Source organism: Chiloscyllium plagiosum, unplaced genomic scaffold (assembly GCF_037043375.1).
Source record: "Chiloscyllium plagiosum isolate Xiang-an unplaced genomic scaffold, Cpla_swu_hap1 HiC_scaffold_25, whole genome shotgun sequence".
Taxonomy (NCBI): domain Eukaryota; kingdom Metazoa; phylum Chordata; class Chondrichthyes; order Orectolobiformes; family Hemiscylliidae; genus Chiloscyllium; species Chiloscyllium plagiosum.
In genome coordinates, this window is record NW_028270163.1 from 756879 (window position 1) to 775115 (window position 18237).

General features: G+C 43.3%; 1 protein-coding gene across 1 annotated transcript in view; it reads left to right on the forward strand.

Annotated features, from left to right (window-relative positions):
• The first annotated feature begins 16775 nt into the window (after positions 1 to 16775).
• The window catches only part of pkd1b (polycystic kidney disease 1b), a 397721-nt gene continuing 396259 nt past the window's right edge, over positions 16776 to 18237 (forward strand). Inside the window, exon 1 of the mRNA XM_088000368.1 lies at positions 16776 to 16949. Within this exon, the coding sequence (XP_087856494.1) occupies positions 16901 to 16949 (49 nt within the window). The 5' untranslated portion in view covers positions 16776 to 16900. The remainder of the gene's footprint in view (positions 16950 to 18237) is intronic.

An 18237-nucleotide genomic window follows, 5' to 3' on the forward strand; every position in this document is an offset into this window, starting at 1 on the left:
TGCCTTTTAAATGTTGTAATTGTACCAGCCTATACCACTTCCTCTGGCAGCTTATTCCATACCCATACCCTTAAGTTGCTCCTTAAGTCACTTTTAAATTACTCCCCACTCGCCCAAAAACATATGCCCTCTAGTTCTGGACTCCTCCACCCCAGGGAAAAGACCTTGTCTATTTACTTTATCCAAGCCCCTCATGATTTTATAAACCTCTATAAGGTCACCCATCAGCCTCTGATGCTCCAGGGAAAACAGCTCCAGCCTGTTCAGCCTCTCCCTATAGTTCAAACCCTCCAACCCTTGCAACATCCTTGTAGACCTTTTCTGAATCCTTCCAAGTTTCACAACATCTTTCCGATAGGAAGGAGACCAGAACTGCAATCAATATTCCAAGAGTAGCCTAACAATGTCTTGTACAGCCGTAACATGACCTCCCAACTCCTGTACTCAATGCTGTGACCAATAAAGGAAAGTATATCGAATGTCTTCTTCACTATCGTATCTACCTGTGACTCCACTTTCAAGGAACTATGACCCTGCACTGTAAGGTCTCTTTGTTCAGCAACACTCCCAGAACCTTCTCATTTAGTGTATAAGTCCTGCTGTGATTTGCCTTTCCAAAATTCAGTACCTCACATTAAACTCCATCTGCCACTCCTCAGCCTACTGACCCATCTGATCAAGATCCTGTTGTACTCTGACGTAACCTCCTTCACGGTCCAATACACCTTCAATTTTGGTGTCATCTGCAACCTTACTAATTATACCTTCTATGTTCACATCTAAATTACTTATATAAATGACAAAAAGCAGTGGACCCAACACCAATCCTTGTGGCTCACCACTGGTCACAGGCCTCCAGTCTGAAAGGCAAACCTCCACCACCACCCTCTATCTTCTACCTTTGAGCCAGTTCTGAATCCAAATGGCTAGTTTTCCTTGTATTCCATGTGATCTAACCTTGCTCACCAGTCTACCATTATTGATCCCTTCATCAAACAGAAGGATTTCTTCTTGTCTCCCTGTCTATGCCCTTCACAATTTTTTACATGTCCATTGTGTTTTTCTCAGGATACCACTATTCATCATGTATTCCCTTGCTTTGGTTACCCAAGTGCATCACCTCTTGCCTAGTTTGAATTCCATTTGCGACTGTTCACTCCATCTGACTAGGTAAAAGTGAGGACTGCGGATGCTGGAGATCAGAGTGGTGCTGGAAAAGCACAGCAGGTCAGGCAGCATCCGAGGAGCAAGAAAGTTCATCTGACTAGCCTATCTATATCCTCCTGCAATCTAAAGCTCTCCTCGTCACTATTTACCACCCTTTAAGTTTTCATATAATTCGTGAACACACTGATCAATCCTCCTACACTCATGTCTAAATTGTTTCTATATAAAACAAAAGAGTAAGGGACCCAAAACTGACCCCACTGGACATAGACTTCCAGTCAGAAAAACACCCCTCAACCACTGCTTCTGTCACTTCCTGGATGAAATTTGCCAAATTTCCTTGGATCCTATGGATTCTTACTTTTGTTACCAGTCTCCCATGTGGTACATTATCAAAAGTCTTTGCTGAAATCCAAATAGACTATATCAAAAGCATTGTCCTTATCTATACACCCGGTCACACTTTGAAAAATTCAATCAAGTTGTTCAGACAGGTACGGAAAGTCTGAGTTATAAAGAAAGGTTGGATAGGCTGGGCCTATTTTCATTGGACTGTAGGGGGTGGAGAGGTAACTTTATCGAGGTTTATAAACATCATGTATAGATAGGGTTATGGTAGATGTCTTTTCCATAGGATGGGGATTTCAGGATGAGGGGGCATATTTTTTAAAGTGAGAGGAAAGAGATTTAAAACAGACATGAGGGTCAAGCCTTTTACATAGAGGATGGAACACATGTGCAATGAACGTCCTGAGGAAGCAGTGGATGTGGGCACAGTTATAACATTGAAAAGATACATAGTTAAGTTTATGAATAGGAACTGTTTGGAGGGATTTGGGCCAAGAGCAGGCAGGTGGGATAAGTTTAGTTTAAGATTATGTTCATCATGTGCTGATGGAGCGAAGGGTTTGTTTCCATGCTGTATTCCCCATTGACTGTTTGCTCTACTGTGACATCTAAGAATGATAGTTTGTTGTTGTTTTCCTCCTTGTTTGTGAATAAGGGTATTATTGATGGTCTTGAAGGTTTCCTTTAATTTGTTTTGTTTAATGATGACAAAGGTGTCATTCATGTAGCAGATTGGATGGGTTGGGTTTTGGTTGGTTGGTTGACGGAGTTGTTTGTTCGCGTCTCTGCATTACTGCTTCTGCTAAAAACCCTGATATCAGAGATCCCATGGGTGTTCCGTTGGTTTGCCTGTAGGTTTTGTTGTTGACGGTGAAGTGGATGGTAAGGCATAGGTCCATTAGGGAACTTCAAACTTGAGTCGACAGGAAAACAACACATATGGACCAAATACTTAACTACCCAGAAGCAATCATCGCCACACCCACAAATGAATCTGCATTAGAACGTTATATCAATGAGCCACCACACACTGCAGCACAGAGGAACTATGAAGAGCAGAAGAAAATCACCTGTACAGTGTATTCAGGAAGAACCAGTACCCAATTAACACAAGCTGCCAATTTCTCAGCAACAAATCCAAACAAGCAGACAAAACACACCCAGAAGCCCTAGCCACTTTACCCTACATCAAAGACATCTTTGAAATGATTGCCAGACTACTTAGACCTCTTGGCATCATAGTAGCTCACAAACCAGCCAACTTACTAAAACAACAGCTAATGAACTTAAAAGATCCTATACAGACGACAAACAAAATGAACGTCATTTAAAAAAAAATACCTTGCAAGCACTTTAATAAACTAGCCACCAGGATACATGAACATCAACTAGTCACAAAAAGACATGACCCACTATCACTGGTATCCTTACATACAGATGAGGAAGGACACCATGTTGACTGGGACAACACATCCATCCTAGAACAAGCCAAACAGAGACAATCATGAGAATTCCTAGAAGCTTGACATTCCAACTGGAAATCTATCAATAAACACATTGACTTATACCCAATCTACTATCCTCTGAGAAAAAGAATCGGAAATGACATCACCAACCCAAAAATAAGAAAGCGGGACGTAATAGCAGCGCTTCACCGAAGGCTCACTGATGACGTTACATAATATGGCGACAAAACATCTGAAACTGAACCTTCCAGCTCAGCGAGCTAACTCACATCCAGAACCTCAACCTGAGCTATAAAACTTTTCAAAACTTGCAGTTTTCCTATTTATTAAAAACTGTACCATGTATTTGTAAAATCCTAGCCAATAAAAATGTCAACTTAAATGTGCTTGGTTCTTCTGAATCCCTATATGTCCTGCCATAGGAATTTTGTTACCCATCTTTAATATCTCTGGACAACATTTTGGGCAGCACCATGATCTGGTGAATCACTGTCCACACTATAATCACTCTGAGGACATCTCCATTCCTGCATCAGAATTCCCTTTTTCAATGTTTTGGAATCTTTCTGTTTCAAATTCAGTTTGAATAGATTGGGCTAATTTGCTTAATTTTGGATTAACTTGCTTCGCCTCAATCAGTGGTGACTTCTTGAACATTTCACCAAGATTATCCAAATCCCCAAAGAAAATTTTAGAACATGAAGTATGTAATTGTGGTACTAATCTCTACCAATGAACTTGGTTTAGTAAGTGCTCCTGTAGTGACGTCAGGGTTCAAAAAGTGACACAGGGCAAAGAATTGACTGCTTAGGAACCAGCATGAGGGACTGAGTGAGTCATACTGGGGGAGAGACAGTGTATTAAGTTCTTATTTTTATGGTTTGGTAGTTTGTTGGAGAGAGAGAACAAGTTGTTCCTGGTGTATTGTTTGAATTGGTAAGCCAGTAGGGGTGTGGGGAATTGTGGGGTTCAGAATACACACGACATAGGTGAAAAAGGAAATGAAGTCCTGCAGAAGGAATTTAAAGAGATACATAATAGATTGAAGAGGGAAACTATTAAGACTGTAGTCTCCGGATTACTGAAGATAGGAATAGGAAGGTAGGTCTACATATGGTTACAGGGATGGTTTAGGAGGGAGGACTTTAGACTTCTGGATCATTGGGACAGTTTCTGGGGGTAGATGAGACCTGCTGAAACTATGATTTGCACCTGAATATTGAATGGGTTCAATATACTTGCTAGGAGCTTTGCTTGTGCTGCTGGGGAAGTTTTAAACTTCACCAGGTATGATGTGGAGGAGCCGGTGTTGGACTGGGGTGCACAAAGTTAAACATCAGGTTATAGCACAACAGGTTTATTTGGAAGCACTAGCTTTTGGAGCGATGCTTCTTCATCAGATGGTTGGAACAGTGCTGTTTCCTGGTGTTGTGTGATGTTTAATTTAGCAGGGTGATGGAGCACAGAGTAAATGTAAAGTTAGGAGCAAGGTCCAATCATATACAGAAGGAATGCTAGGACAATCCAGTAGGCAGAGAAAACATGAGTAGGATAAGGCATGTGGAAGGTCCAGAAAGCTAAATTATACCTATTTTCATGCAAGGAATTTGGCTGGTAAGGTGGATAATATTAGATTAAGGAATAACACATGGGAATATGATATTGTCGCAATCAAAAATAGTTAAAAGAAGGACAGGACTGATTGCTCCACATTCCAGGGTCTAGGAACTTCAGACATACTGCGGGGAGGTGGTGGTGGGGGGGCGGTGGAGCTAAGAGAAGTGGGAGCATTAAATTATTGATCCAGAAAATCATAACTGGGAGGATGTCTAAAATGGGTCTTCAAATGAAGCCATCTGCATCGAGCTCAGAAAAAAAAAATGGGTGATTACGTTGCAGAGATTGTACTCCAGGCCTTCCAACAGTCAGAAGGAAATAGAAGCAGATATGTAAGCAAATCACAGAAAGGTGTGAGAGAAACAGGGTTATAGTTGTTGGGGATATCAAGTTTGTTAGCATTAACTGGAACTGCCTTAGTGTGAAAGGATTCTTAAAGTGCATCCTAGAGAGTTTTTTGTGCTAGTATGTAGATGGTGCAGTGCTAGACCTCACCCCAAGGAATGAAAGATGGTCAAGTGGCTGACATTTCAGTGGGTGAGCATTTTGGGGATAGTGATCACAAGTCTAAGATTCCAAGTCAATGTGGAAAGCGAAACGAATAATGCAGAAGTTACATGTCTAAACTGGGGAAGACCAATTTCAATATAATTAGACAGATTACACAAACATAGATTGGACTTAACAGTAAGTCAACATTTAGAAAATGAGAGTCGTTTAAAACGATAGTATATTGAGAGTTCAGAGCCACTATGTTCCTCTAAGAGTGAAGGACAAGGGCAGAAATCCAGGGAACCCTGGATGTCAAGGAATATGAGAGTTTCATAAATAATAAGAAGGAAGTACATGTCAGGTTCAGTGCATTAAAACAGAGGAGGCTATTCAGCAGTACAGAGAGTGAAGGGAGTGCTTAAAAAAAGAAATTAAGAGGCTGAAGAGAGGCCCCAAAACATCTTTAGAACATAGGATTAGAAAAACCCCAAAGTTTTTTCATAATTTTATTAATTCTAAGGATTACCAGGGAAAGAATGGGCTCTATTAGAGCATGGAGCCAGTCAACATGTATGAGATGTTAAATAAAGATTTCTCATCTGTATTCATAGAGCAGAAAATCATTGTAGCTGTGATTTCATTTGGGATGGTGAAGTTCTAGAAGATGTTAAGATTAATAAGGAGGATTAGCTGGGCATAATGGTGCATAAGTCCCCAGGACCTATTGAGATGTATCTCAGGCTACAATGGGAGGCAAGGGAGGAGATTGATGGAGCCCTGGTGGAGGTACTTAATACTTCACTGGCCACAGGGAGAGTGTCAGGTGACTGAAGCATAACTAATGTAGTTCCTTTGTTGAAGAAGGACAACAGGGAGAGGCCAGGTAATTACAGATCTGACCTATTTGTCTGATGTCATTGGTAGGGAAATTATTTGATAAAGTTGTGAAGGACAGGATTAATCAACATTTGGAAAGGGAGGAATTGATCAGGGATACTTGGCATGGATTTGTGAGGAAATGCTATCTGACTAATTGAGATTTTTGAAAATGTGAAATATTGACAAGGGTAGTGCAGTTGATGTGGCCTTTGACAAAGTCCCCATGGAAGGCTCAGCCAAAATGAGAGTCCATGGGATCTGAGGCAAATTGGCAAACTGGATCCAAAACTGGCTTACAAATAGAAGGACAAGAGAAATGGTGAAGGGTGGATTTTGTGACTGGAATCCTGTGACCAGCTGTGTACCACATATGAATCAGTGTGGCACCATTGCTGTGTGCTATGTATGCACACTCTGGGTGCGAATGTAAAAGCTACAATTAGTAAAGTTTGCAGATGACATGAAAATTGGTGGTACTGTTGATAGTGAGGAAGATGGTTTCAGGCCACAGTTTGATATTGAACAGCTGATAAATTGGGCAGAGAAATGGCAGATGGAATTTAATCCTGACAAATGTGAAGTGGTGAATTTTGGGAGATCTAATCATAGAACAGTACAGCACAGGAATGGGCACTTCAGCCCATGATGTTGTGCCGAATATAACAGCAAATTAAACTAATCCCTTCTGCCTACCCTTGGTCCATACTCCTCCATTCCTTGCATATTTATGTGCTTATCTAAAAGCTCCTTAAACCTATCGTATCTGCCTCTATCACCACCCCAGCAGGCGCATTCCAGAACTCCTGCCACTCCCTATGTAAAAAACCTGCCCCATATATCTCCTTTGAGGTTTCCCTTTTTAACCTTAATTGCATGCCCCTAATGTTAGACATTTCAACTCTGGGATAAAGATTCTGAACATCATCTCATAATTTTATAGATTTTTTTCAAGTCTCCCTTCAGCTTTCGCCACTCCGGAGAAAATAAACCAAGTTTTTCTAACCTGTCCTTATAGCTCATACTCTCCAATCCAGGCAGCATCCTGGTAAATCTCTTCTGCACCATCTTCCAAAACCTCCACATCTTTCTGAAATGTGGTGACTAGAACTGAATGTGGTACTCTAAGAGTGGCCTCACCAAAGTCTTATCAAACTGCAATATGACATCCTGACTCTTGAACTCAATTCCATAACCAATAAAGGCAAGCATGCCATATTCCTTATCCTTGTGTGGCCACTTTCAGGGAGCTATGGACTTGAACCCCAAGATTTCTCTGTGCATCAATGCTATTAAGGGTCCTGCCATTACCTATATACTTTTCCTGAACATTTAGTCTCCCAAAGTGCACCACCTCACACTTACCCGGATTAAACTCCATCTGCCATTTGTCCACCCATATCTGCAGCTGATCTATATCCCACTGTATCCTTTGACAATCTTCTACATTATCCACAACTCCACCAATCTTTGTATCGTCCGCAAACTTACTAACCCACCCATCTACGTTTTCATCTAAGTCATTTACATATATCACCAATAGCAGAGGTCCCATTACGGATCCCTGCCAAACACCATTAGTCACAGACCTCCAACCTGAAAAACACCCTTCCACACTACTCTTTGTCTTCTATGGGCAAGCCAGTTCTGAATCCAAGCAGCCATGCCATCATGGATCCCATGCAGCTTTATCTTCTAGATGAGCCTATCCTGAGGGACCTTGGTGAAAGCCTTACTAAAATCCATTTGGACAACATCCACTGCTCTAGCCTCATCAATCACTTTCATTACCTCCTCAAAAAAATTCAACCAAGTTAGTAAAACATGACTTGGCCCACACAAAACCATACTGACTGTCCCTAATTAGGCTATGCTTTTCCAAATGTGTGTAGATCCTATCCTTAAAAGTTCTCTCCAATAGCTTCCCAATTACCAATATGGGAGTCACTGGTCTATAGTTTCCTGGATTATCCCTTTTTGTCTTCTTGAACAGCGAAGCAACGTTAGTTACTCTGGGATCTCTCCAGTGCTGGTAAGGATACAAAGATCTTTGTCAGGGCATCAGCAATCTCTTCTCTTGGCTCTCTCAATTATCAGGAAAGGATATACACAATGGGAGTGCTGAAGAACAAAGGGCCATTGGTGTACAAGACCACAGATCCCTGATGGTGTAGAAGGGGTAAACGAGACTTGGTCACAATAGCTGGGGCAAAGAGTATAGGAGCAAGGAGGTCTTGTTACAATTTTATAAAATATTTGTTTAATCACAAATGAAATGTTGTGATCTTTTCAGGTCACCACACTATCAGAAGGATGCGATTGTGCTGGAGAGGATGCAGAGGAGATTCGCTCTGAATGGAAAGTCATAGTTATGAGGTGATACTATGAGGTTAGGTTGGGTTTGCTTTCCTTGGTGCAGAGGACATATCTGATTGAGATAGGCAAAATTATGAGAGGCATAGACAAGGTACATCATGAGAATCTTTTTCCCATCACAGATGTGCCTCAAACTATAGGGCATAAATTCAAGGTGAGACGTAAATGGTTTAGCGGAGATCTGAGGAAATTGTTTTTCACCCAGATGGTGGCAGAAATATGGAAGGTGCTGCCTGAGAGGATGGTGGAGGAAGATACACTTGCAACATTCAAGAAGCATCTGGACAAGCACTTAAAATACCAAAGCATATTAGGCTATGGACCAGGCACAGATAAATGGGAGTCAAAACATGTGGTACTGGAAAAGCACAGCTGGTCAGGCAGCATCCGAGGAACAGGAGAGTTGATGTTTCAAGCATAAGCTCTTTATCACATTCCTGATGAAGAGCTTATACTTGAAACATCTATTCTCCTGCTCCTTGGATGCTGCCTTACCAGCTGTGCCTTTCCAGCACCACTCTATTTGAATCTGATCTCCAGCATCTGCAGTCCTCACATTCTCCCACAGATCAATGAGAGTAGTATAGCTTGGTATTTGGTGGTTAGCATAGATGTGGTGGGCCGATGGGCCTGTTTCTGTGCTGTACGACTATAACGCTACAGGGAGGAGAAAATTTCCTGGAACCTTTACATGGAACAGCTCTGCCGCCTTGACCTCCCCGATGCATTCCCATGACTGCTGGAGAAGCTAATACTTTTGCTTCAACTAAATCATTTTCCAGGCTTATGTCAACTCTATCTCCAGGTAAACATTGGACAACTTGTACAACAACTTCAATACAGCAATGAGAGAGGAGGCAGCAAACAGATATAACAAGGCTCAGGATGAGGGAGACAGCAATGAAAGGGGACACACCAAGAAGATATAATGAGAGGGATGCAATAGTTACAGAGTGACAGCTTCAGAGGACTCCTGATTATGGAGAAAAATAATCAAATAGTGATAAGATAGGCAGGTGAATTGATTGGTTCATGATTTTTTAAAATCCGTAATTTTTGGATGAAGCAGTTAACAAAGAAACAACAGAAATAAGTGAAAGTTAGGGCCAATATAATAAAAGAAAATAAGTAAGCAAAGTAGGGTAACAAGTAAAGTTAGCATAAGTAAGTTTAGATCATTCTTCTATAGGTAATTTTTTTTGAAGAAGAAATGGGTATTACTCAGGAGCTTAAGGGAAATCATTGCAATAGAGTTTGCACCTATGATATGCTCCTTCTACACTATGTGGCAAATACTAGAAGTTTCAGTTGTTCAAAGTGAACTTAGTTGTTCAGGAAGTGTTTCCACCTGCTGTTACTAATGAACTGCATTTCGGAGAAGGATCCATGGATGAATTCATTGTGGAGCATCCATGATGCTGAACATTTTGTGGATAGCACAATGAGGTAGTCACACTGCAGATGAAGACTGAACAGGCAGAATGGGAATGGTTGACCAGCAGGCAGACTACAGCAACTTTTCTGACAGATATATCACATTCTCTTTGGGGAAATGAAGGGAAAGCCTTGGCAACCAGCTTCATGGCACCATTGGCGAGTCAGCTGCACAAGAGGGGAGGACGATGATGACAGTGCTAAACCCGGCTGGGGATTCAATTGTAAGGGGAACAGACAGCTATTCCTGCGGCTGCAAAAGAGACTTTGGGATAATATGTTGCTTCCCAGGTGCCAGGGTCAGGGCCAGGGATGTCACTGAACAACTACAGGACACACTGAAGGGGGAGGGCAAACAGAGATCATGGCACATATTGTTACCAATGACACAAGGGGGAAAAGGAATGAGGTCCTGCAGCAGAATTTAGGGAGATAGGAAGTAGATTTTTAAAAAAGGACCCAAAAGGAGATAATAACTGAATTACTTCTGGTGACACGTGTGACTCAGCATAGAAATAGGAGGTTAGTCCAAATTAATGCATGGTGAGATGGTGCAGGGAGGAGGATTTTAGATTTCTGAGACATGAGGACCAATTTTGGGGCAGCGTGACCTGTACAAGGCACCTGAACTGGAGTCGGACTGAAACCCTCATGGGGAGGTTTGCTAGTGCTGTTGGGGAGGGTTTAAACTAACTTGGTAAGGGGAATGATGGGATCCAGAGAGAAAGTTCAGCAGGGGAAGATGAATGGATGGTGAAGGCGTTTGGTATGTTTGCTTTTATTCGTCAGAGCATTGAGTTGGGAGGTTATGTTACAACTGTACAGGAAATTGGTTCTGCTACTTTTGGAATATTGTGTACAGTTGTGGTCTCCCTCCTATCGGAAAGATGTTGTGAAACTTGAAAGGGTTCAGAAAAGATTTACAAGCATGTTGCCAGGGTTGGAGGATTTGAGCTATAGGGAGAGGCTGAACAGGCTGGGGCTGTTTTCCCTGGAGTGCCAGAGGCTGAGGGGTGACCTTATAGAGGTTTATAAAATCATGAGGGGCATGGATAGGGTAAATAGACAAGGTCTTTTCCCTGGGTTGGGGGAGTCCTGAATTTGAGTGCATAACTTTAAAGTGAGAGGGGAAAAATTCAAAAGGGACCGGAGGGGCAACGTTCTCATGCAAAGGATGGTGCGTGTACGGAATGAGCTGCCAGAGGAAGTGGTAGAGGTTGGTACAATTACAACATTTAAAAGGCATCCGAATGGGTATATGAATAGGGAGGGTTTAGAGGGATATGGGCCAAGTGCTGGCAAATGGGACGAGATAGGTTTTGGATATCTGATCGACATGGACAAGTTGGACTGAAGGGTCTGTTTCTGTGCTGTATATCTCTATGACTCTATAATTAGAAGAAAGAGCAAGTGGGTCAGGAAACACAGACATTATAGAGCAATTCAGGTTCAAGGGCGTTTGTCAAATTTGGGTGTTATTTATTTTAATGCTAGGAATCTGACTAACAAGGCAAATGAGTTGAGAGCACAAATTAAAACATGATGGTGTGATGTCATTACTGTCATTCAGAGAGGGGCAGGACTGGTACCACAATATTTCAGGTTACAGAATCTTCAGGTGAGATAGGGAAGAAGATAAAGAAGAGGAGGTGCTGCAATTTTGATGAAGGAATCTATTACAGCAGTAAGGACAGATGACATCTGAGAAGGTTCCTCAGATGAAATCACATGGGTATAACTTAAAAACCAAAAGAAAGCAATCTCATTGCTTGGTGTATACTAAAGGCCGTTTAACAGTCTGAGAAAAACAGAAGAGCAGAAATGTAGGCAGAATTCAGGTAAGTATAAAAGAAAAAGAGTTGTGATAGTAGGGGATTTCAATTTCCCTATCATTAACTGTGGTGATCGTAATGTGAAAGATTTGGAGGGAGTGGAATTCTTTAAATGCATCCAGGACAGCTTTTTAAGCCAATACATGGAGGCCCCACAGTGGAGGGGCAGTCCTCAGCTTAATGTTAGGCAATGAAGCTGGGTAAACGATTGATGTATCGGTGGGGAGAATTTTCCAAACATCGATCATGACTCCATTAGATTCATGATTATCATGGAATAGACAAGGATTGGGTCTGAAATCAAAGTCTTCAACTGGCAGGAAGCTGATTTTAATAAGATCAGATATAATTTGGCCAGAGTGGATTGGGAGCAGATACTTTCAGGTAAATCTGTCTCAGAACAGTGGGATGCATTCAAGAAAAGAATGGAGAATACAGGGACAACATCTTCCAATAAGAAAAAAGGGTGGGGCCATTAAATCCTGTGAACCCTGGATATTAAGGGATATACAGCACTGAATTAAGAGAAAAAGGGAGGTTTATGGCAGATACCAAGAGCTTCAAGCAGCAGAAACCCTTACGAAACATGTGCTAGATGTTCCTTCATCAACTTAAAAAGGAGATTAGGTGAGCTAAAACAGGACATGAAAGGAAAAATAAAGTCCTAACTTATTTTGAATGTACCTTAAGGGTAAAAATGCAATGAGGGGAAACATATGGCCCATTAAGAACCATAGTGGTAATTTGTACATTTAGCCAGAAGATGTAGGTGTGGTTCTAAATAAATACTTTGTGTCACTAGTAAGAGGGAAGATAGAAATCAGGGAGAAGGATTGTGATATAATTAAAGAAATTAGCATTGGCTGAGAGGAAATCTCCAGGGCTGAATGCAATCTATCCAAGGTTGTTAAGTGAGGCAAGGGAGGAAATAGTAGAAGTACTTGTAATTATTTTCAATTCCTCTCTCGCCACAGTAAAGCTACAGGAGAACAGCCAATGTGATAATGGTATTCAAGAATGGGAGCAAAGGATAAATCAGGAAACTACAGTAATCTCAGTAATCAGTCTAATCTCAGTGGTGGTTAAACTATTTTAAGCAATTCTGAGGGACAGAATTAACCTGCACAAGGAGAGGCAGGGACTAATCAGGAACAGTCAGCATGGTTTTGTTAAGGGAAGATCATGTCTGACCAACATGATTGAAGATTGAATTTTTGAGGAACTACCCATGTGTGGAGATGAGGGCATTGGTTTTGATGCAGTTTTCTTGGACTTAAGCAGGCTTTTGATAGGGTCCTGATACATTAACTGGCAAATTGAATCTACACTGAAAATGTGTTGCTGGAAAAGCACCGCAGGAAGCCTGAAGAAGGGCTTATGCCCGAAACGTCGATTCTCCTGTTCCCTGGATGCTGCCTGACCTGCTGCGCTTTTCCAGCAACACATTTTCAGCTCTGATCTCCAGCATCTGCAGACCTCACTTTCTCCCCAAATTGAATCTACAGTTGGTTGAGTGGCAGGAAGCAGAAGGTTATGGTTGAGGGGTGTTTTTCCGACTGGAAGTCTACGTTCAGCGTAGTCCCGCAGGGATCAGTGTCAGGCCCCTTGCTGGTTGTCGTTTATATAAACATTTAGACATCAATGTAGGAGGGTTGATCTGTAAGTTTGCAGACAGTACAAAAATTGATGGGTTGATAAATGCTGAGGAGGATAGCCTTAGATTACAAGAAGACATAGACAGACTAGTCAGATGGTCGTTTGCAAATTGAATTCAATCCAAGTTAATGTCTGGTGCTGCATTTGGGCAGAATGAACATGGCAAGGGAACATATGATGAAAGATAGAACCCTGGGAAACACCAAGGTGTAGATGGATCTTAGTGTGCATGTACACCAGTCTTCATGTAGATAAAATGGTTAAGAAGGCATATGGAACATTGCTTGGCTGTAGACTTTTAGTTATGATGAGAGATTGGATAAACTGAAGTTGTTTCCCTTGGAGCAGAGGATATTGATAGGAGACATGATTGAGATGTATAAAATTACAGGTATATGAGGCCCAGATAGGGTGGGACAGGAAGAAACCTTTTCTCTTGATAGAGGGATCAATGACAGGGGCATAGATTTAAGGTAAGGGACAGGAGATTTAGAAGGGATGTGAGGACAGATTTTTTTCACCGAGGGTGGTGGGAATCTGGATCTCACTGTCAGTAAGGGTTATAGAGGCAGAAATTCTAATAACATTTAAGAAGAATTTAGATGGGCACCTGCGATGGCAAGGTATACTTGGCTTGAGGCAAGTGCTGGAAAATGAGATTAGAATAGTTAGGTGGTTGTTTCTGATTGGTGCAGAGTGACCCGAATAGTTCAAACATTAGGTAAAAACAATGACTGCAGATGCTGGAAACCAGAGTTTAGATTAGAGTGGTGCTGGAAAAGCACCGCAGTTCAGGCAGCATCCGAGAAGCAGTAGTTCAAACATTAGGTCACACTCATACAAAGTTGTATAGATTCAGCCAACGCTGTTCACTAAAACCCTGGCGTTCAAAGTGCTCTTTCGTGGAAATGTTCTGCAAAGCAATGGGTGGGAATCAGATAGCTTCCCAGTCAGATCTGGAGTCAGGCAGGGCTGCCCTCTCTCTCCTGCCTTGTTTATGTGCTGCATAGAGCCATTTGCCGAGTCCATCAGGAAGGATGCGAGCCTGAGAGGGGTGACTATTCCTGGCAGCAGGGGCCTGCAGGTTAAGGCCTCCATGTACATGGATGACGTCGCCGTTTTCTGCTCGGATCCACTGTCCGTGCGCAGACTCATGTGCATATGTGACCAGTTCGAACGGGCCTCGGGGGCCAAGGTAAACCGAGGCAAGAGCGAGGCCATGCTCTTCGGGAACTGGGCCGACCAATCCTCGATCCCCTTCACCGTCAGGACCGACCACCTGAAGGTGCTGGGTATTTGGTTCGGTGGGGCTGGGGCGTGCGCCAAGACCTGGGAGGAGCGGATCAGGAAGGTGAGACAGAAACTGGGCAGATGGGAGCAACGGTCGCTCTCCATCGCGGGTAAGAACCTGGTCATCAGGTGTGAGGTGCTCTCACTATTGTTATACGTGGCACAGGTCTGGCCTATCCCCAGAACCTGTGCCGCCGCAGTCACCCGGGCCATCTTCCACTTCGTGTGGAGATCAAAGATGGACCGGGTCCGAAGAGATGTAATGTACAAAGACCAGTGCAACGGGGGAAAAAACACACCCAATGCCACCCTCACCCTGATGGCCACCTTTGTGTGTGGCTGCATCAAGCTGTGCGTGGATCCCCGGTACGCAAACACCAAGTGTCACTACGTACTGAGGTTCTACCTGTCCCCGGTGTTGCGAAGGATGGGCCTGGCCTCGCTGCCGCGGAACACTCCGAGTAGTTGGACCGTTCCGTACCACCTGTCCTTCGTGGAGAAATTTATCAAGAAAAACACCTTTGACCACAAGTCCATCAGGAAGTGGTCAGCACGTAGTGTCCTTGAGACCCTTCGGGAAAAGGAGAGGGCGGATCCTGTCGAGCGGTTCCCTGAGCAGACTGTCAAAGCCATTTGGCAGAATGCCTCATCGCCAGAACTTTCCAACAAGCACCAAGACATGGCTTGGCTGGTGGTGAGAAGGGCTCTGCCTGTGAGATCCTTTATGCACGCCCGGACTCTCAGCCGCACCGCACGCTGCCCTCGAAGCGGCTGCGGGGGGGACAAGACTGTCACACACCTCCTTCTGCAATGTGCCTACGCAGAGGAAGTCTGGAGAGGAATGCAGTGGTGTTTGTCGAGGTTCGTCCCGAGCAGCGCCATGACGCGGGACTCCGTGCTCTACGGCCTGTTCCCCGGGACGCACACCGAGACGAACATCAACTGTGCCTGGAGGATCATCAACTCGGTGAAGGATGCTCTCTGGGTGGTCCGAAACCTGTTGATCTTCCAGCTGAAGGAGTTGACCCCAACTGAGTGTTGCAGACTGGCACATTCCAAGGTCCAGGACTACGTGTTGAGGGACGCGCTGAAGCTTGGGGCAGCTGCTGCCAAGGCGCGGTGGGGAAAGACCACCGTCTAACATCTGCCTGCCTAAAGAAGAACAGGGGGCCCACGCAGTCATTTGGGCTCCGCTGGCGTCTGAGCTTAATGTAATCGCACTAACCTGTGAATATGAATGATCACCCTGTTTCGATACGTAAAGAAATGGAATGTTTACAGAATGATGACATGTCCAATTGTATAAATTAAATATATATGAATAAAGTATATTTTTGAAATTAAAAAAAAATTAGGGTGAGAAGGAAACACTTTCCTCTCCTTCTCAGTGAACTCACACTCACCAAATGTTTATGTTTGTAGATGTGGCGATGCAAAACAAAAGGAATGGATAGTTATAATGTGTTTAAATTCGATTGCAGGTAACAGATTCATACAGATACTATCAACTGATTTCATGATCCTGGTTGTGGAATGAATATTAACCAGGAGGTTACTGACGCTTCCCGGAAAGATATCCAGAATTTAGTTTTACGTTCACTTGGTACAGCAGACAGGAGCCGAGGCTTAGTCTGTGCTCGTCCCCAGAGTGAAAACTGAACTCGCAAACTTCAGAATCAGAGGGAAATGTGCTGTCACTCACCATTGTCTGGCTTCGATTTGGCTTCATGGTGACTTCGCTGTGATTTATAGTTCCGTTCTTGCTTGTGATGGACCTTACAAGCGGAAAGCTGGGGGGTGTTGGCGCCTAAAACTGGCAAAAGAAACAAAGCGCAAGTTTGACAAAATGCCGTTCAGCGAATGGTACGGGTCTGGAGTTCATGCAGGTTTAAGTGAACCAGTGTGAAATGATCTAAAACTGGGGAATGACCACTGGGAGAGGTAGTGCGAACACGATGGGCCGAATGGCCTCGTGCCGCCCAGTGAGAATCCTGTGCCGAGCGGGTTGGGGGTGAAATGAGGAATATTCAACAAATGACGTTAAAGTGGGCGGGAGGAAAAGCTGGGGAATTGACAAGTGAGTGGATCAGTCTCTGCTTGAAAGCAAGCAAAAGCTAGCAGTGCTAGTTCTGTATTCTTGCTGCTGATGGCAGTCTGTAACGATGGGCTTCTCGGGTTCTATTTCCGACTAGCTGCAGGAGGGAGATTGTATCGGCGAGGAGTGTACAATCCGCTGGGAATAAGCATCTCAGCTCGCATTGAAGAATGGTTCCCCGGCAGTCGGTCTAAGTGTCTGTGCTTAATCCCCCCTAGCTGAAGGGGGCTGGCAGGGGTGCTCTGTTCAATATGATTCCATGGCTGTTCCTGTTAAACATCCTTTCCAGTCAGCCTTTGGGTAGGTGTCTTTTCTAAGATGAAGTGGTTTTCTTGTCAGGGTTGCACGGAAGGAGCAGATGGCAGTAACTTTTCCAACTCAGAGATTTTGAAGATCAGAGGTAGGTGGACAACAGAATCTCTCTTCTGGTGCACTTTGGTCAAGGAAATGTTTACAAAGTGGCCTCAAATTGAGATGAGTGAGCAGATCATTCTTATCCTGGGAATCCAAGTACCAGCTGTATAAGGAACAGAGGGAGGTGGATGTGGGGAAGAGGGTGAGGGATGTGCATTTTCCTGATATGTCTGGCCTTGTCCCCTATCATCTGGTCACCCAGATAATTTGCCTGAATAAAATCCATTCCAGTTATTGGTTTGATTCAGAATCCCTTCTCCCAAATTCTCCTCCAGGGAAAAAAAACCTGCATATTTTTTCTTTTTTTTGTCTTCTTTTTCTTTCTTATTTCTTTCTTAACAGGCTGTCTGATACTACTGTTCCTTTTTTGTATTTTCCCCCCACTACTGCTTAATTTTCCCCAGCACCCATGTCGTGTATGTGCAGGTGTCTAATACAGTGAAAAACAACAAGTGTGTAAATCTTTATTTATAGTCTACCATCAGGAAGAAAGAAAACACCCGCGTGGCCAGTGACAAGCAGTGCCCTTCTCATCAAAGGGCAATGCTGCGTGATCAAACAGTGAAGGGGAAGGCCAGGATTAAATCAAAATAGAGTTGGAGGGGGAAATAAAACACCCCACTCTCTGTAAACCTGCATGTCCCACTCAACAAAGAATTTATGTCAAGTGTTGCTGAGGAAGGATCTTCACCCAGTCAGAGATTTTGGGGGTCATAACCAGCTCCAGATTTGAAAGACAAGATGGGGGCTGTCACTCTATGCCATGCTGAAGAAGCACTGCATTATTGGGTATACTTTCTGTTAAATTGAAGGTCTGTCTGCCCTCTCAGTTGAGTGAGACAAGTCCAATAATATTTAATGAAAATCCAGGAGTTCAGCTTTGCTGACCTGGTCAATAAATATTTCTCATCTAGCATCACTAAAAATCAATGATCTGATCATTATCAGGCTACTGTTCATTGGAGCTTGCTGTGCGTATATTGTCTGCTGAATTTCCCAATGACACCGCAGGGGAGAGGTTGGCCTACTGCTAATGTAACTGGCCCAGTTGTCCCAAGATCAAGATGAATTCTCTGGAAGCATGGATTAAAATCCACCACAACAGAAGGTACAATTCAAATTTGGTTATTAAACAGCAGAAATCGAAAGCTCATCTCAGTGGTTAGCTGTGCTG